At 38.8% G+C, this 1,822-nt stretch overlaps 1 protein-coding gene across 1 annotated transcript in view; it reads left to right on the top strand.

Annotated features, from left to right (window-relative positions):
- LOC132185230 (probable metal-nicotianamine transporter YSL5) overlaps nt 1-1,426 on the top strand; it is an 8,630-nt gene extending 7,204 nt beyond the window's left edge. Inside the window, exon 2 of the mRNA XM_059599030.1 lies at nt 1,065-1,426. Within this exon, the coding sequence (XP_059455013.1) occupies nt 1,065-1,426 (362 nt within the window). The remainder of the gene's footprint in view (nt 1-1,064) is intronic.
- The last annotated feature ends 396 nt before the right edge of the window (nt 1,427-1,822 follow it).

Genomic DNA, 1,822 nt, shown 5'->3' with positions numbered 1-1,822 from the left:
TGTGTTTCTCAACACAGATCTGCACAGCAGCGTGAGGGAGCTGCCTTGCAGAGGAATTCCAAAAATAATAATAATAATTTAAATTAATAAATTTTTAATTCAAAAAAAAAATTCCAAAAAAATTTTAAAAAAAATTATTTAATTATTTAATTTTCTAACGTGTGTCAGAACTACCACGTCAGAATTTTCTGACGTGGTAGTTCTCCCACGTCAAAAAATTTTCTAACGTGTGAGATAGTAGAACGTCAGAAAAAAAATTTTCCTGTCACCTATGCTTCTGACAATCAACGCGCGTCAGAAACGCCACGTAAGAAAACGCCAGTAAGAAAAAAAATTGGTTTTTTGTAGTGTATACGAATACCATACAACTTGATGATGTGACAGTAAAAATCAACCATTTGATCAACAGTACTGGTAAAAAAAAAAAAAATGTCTAATTTTTACTACCATGTCATCTCAGTTGTATAACATTTATATAACAATATATTAAATAGCATTACTCTTAATCTACCATGTGAAAGAAAGAAAGTTAGGCTTGAGTCATGATTTCTTAATGTATGATTTTGATATTCGACCATTTGGTGCTCTTTTGTCACTAGCTTCAAAACATTTGTCATCATCATCAATTTGATACTCAAAACTCTTCTAACTAGTACTTAGTTTTACTAACTTAAGCATAAAGTTATTCGTTTGTAATCTTATCTTTTAGGGTTAAATACTGTTCTACTATATGTGGTTTGCATCAAAATCAAATAGCTACTTCGGTTTTCAAAAATATCGCAAATGGTACCTGTGGTACGCTAATAAACCCACTTGATACCTCTGTCAAGATTCCATTAAGTTTTTTAACAAAACGCCACATCATCCTTACACGTGGCGTGGTACCTGGATTTTTGGGTGCCAAGTCATATTTTATTTTATTTTTTAAAAAAAAGGCTGGGGTGGCCGAACCACCCTGTTTGGCCTAGGGGTGGTTTGGCCACCCCCAGACCGGTGGGAAGAGGAAAAAAAAAAATCAAAGTGGGAGGGAGGACAAGTGGAGAAGGGTACTCATGATCCGGAAGATGATCGAAATCTTAACGACAACAACAAGAAGCTCAAAGAATTGGGAGAGTTGTCGGTGGAGAGGCTGTTTGAGAACCAAGAGGTGCCGTCGTGGAGGAAGGAGCTGACGGTGAGAGCCTTCGTGGTGAGCTTCATGCTGAGCATACTTTTCAGATTCATAGTGATGAAGCTCAACCTCACCACCGGGATCATTCCTTCGCTCAACGTCTCCGCCGGTCTATTGGGGTTCTTCTTCGTGAAGACATGGACCAAATTGCTTCGGAAGTCCGGCTTGTTGAAGCAGCCCTTCACCAGGCAGGAAAACACTGTCATCCAGACCTGTGTTGTCGCCTCCTCCGGCATCGCCTTCAGTGGTATGTGATAACCCCTTCTATTTGTCTTCTTGTTCAAAAACATGTTAGTTTATGTTGATGCACAGTTTTCCAAAAGATGACGTGGCACGCTTGCCGAGCTTGAGTTGGACCAACACCCGAACAATTTGACTACACAACAAAGAAGAAAGAAGGATCGAAGTGACCGGGGGTGAGCCGGCGTGAGCACTCCGATGCCTAAGTCAGAATGGGAAAGGATACTAGTAACAACTACGGAGCTCAAATTATGAGAGTTGTGATTACCTTTGCTTTTGACCATATGACTTGTATTTATAGGCATTGGAGGAAATTTGATTTCCCACTTATCAAGGAATCTTATCCTTTGATATTGGCTGAACAAACATTTGAATGAAAAGATTATGTTTGTTAGTTCTTCCACGATTTAA

Source organism: Corylus avellana, chromosome ca6 (genome assembly GCF_901000735.1).
Source record: "Corylus avellana chromosome ca6, CavTom2PMs-1.0".
Classification (NCBI taxonomy): Eukaryota; Viridiplantae; Streptophyta; class Magnoliopsida; order Fagales; family Betulaceae; genus Corylus; species Corylus avellana.
This window is presented reverse-complemented; position numbering and strand designations above follow the sequence as displayed.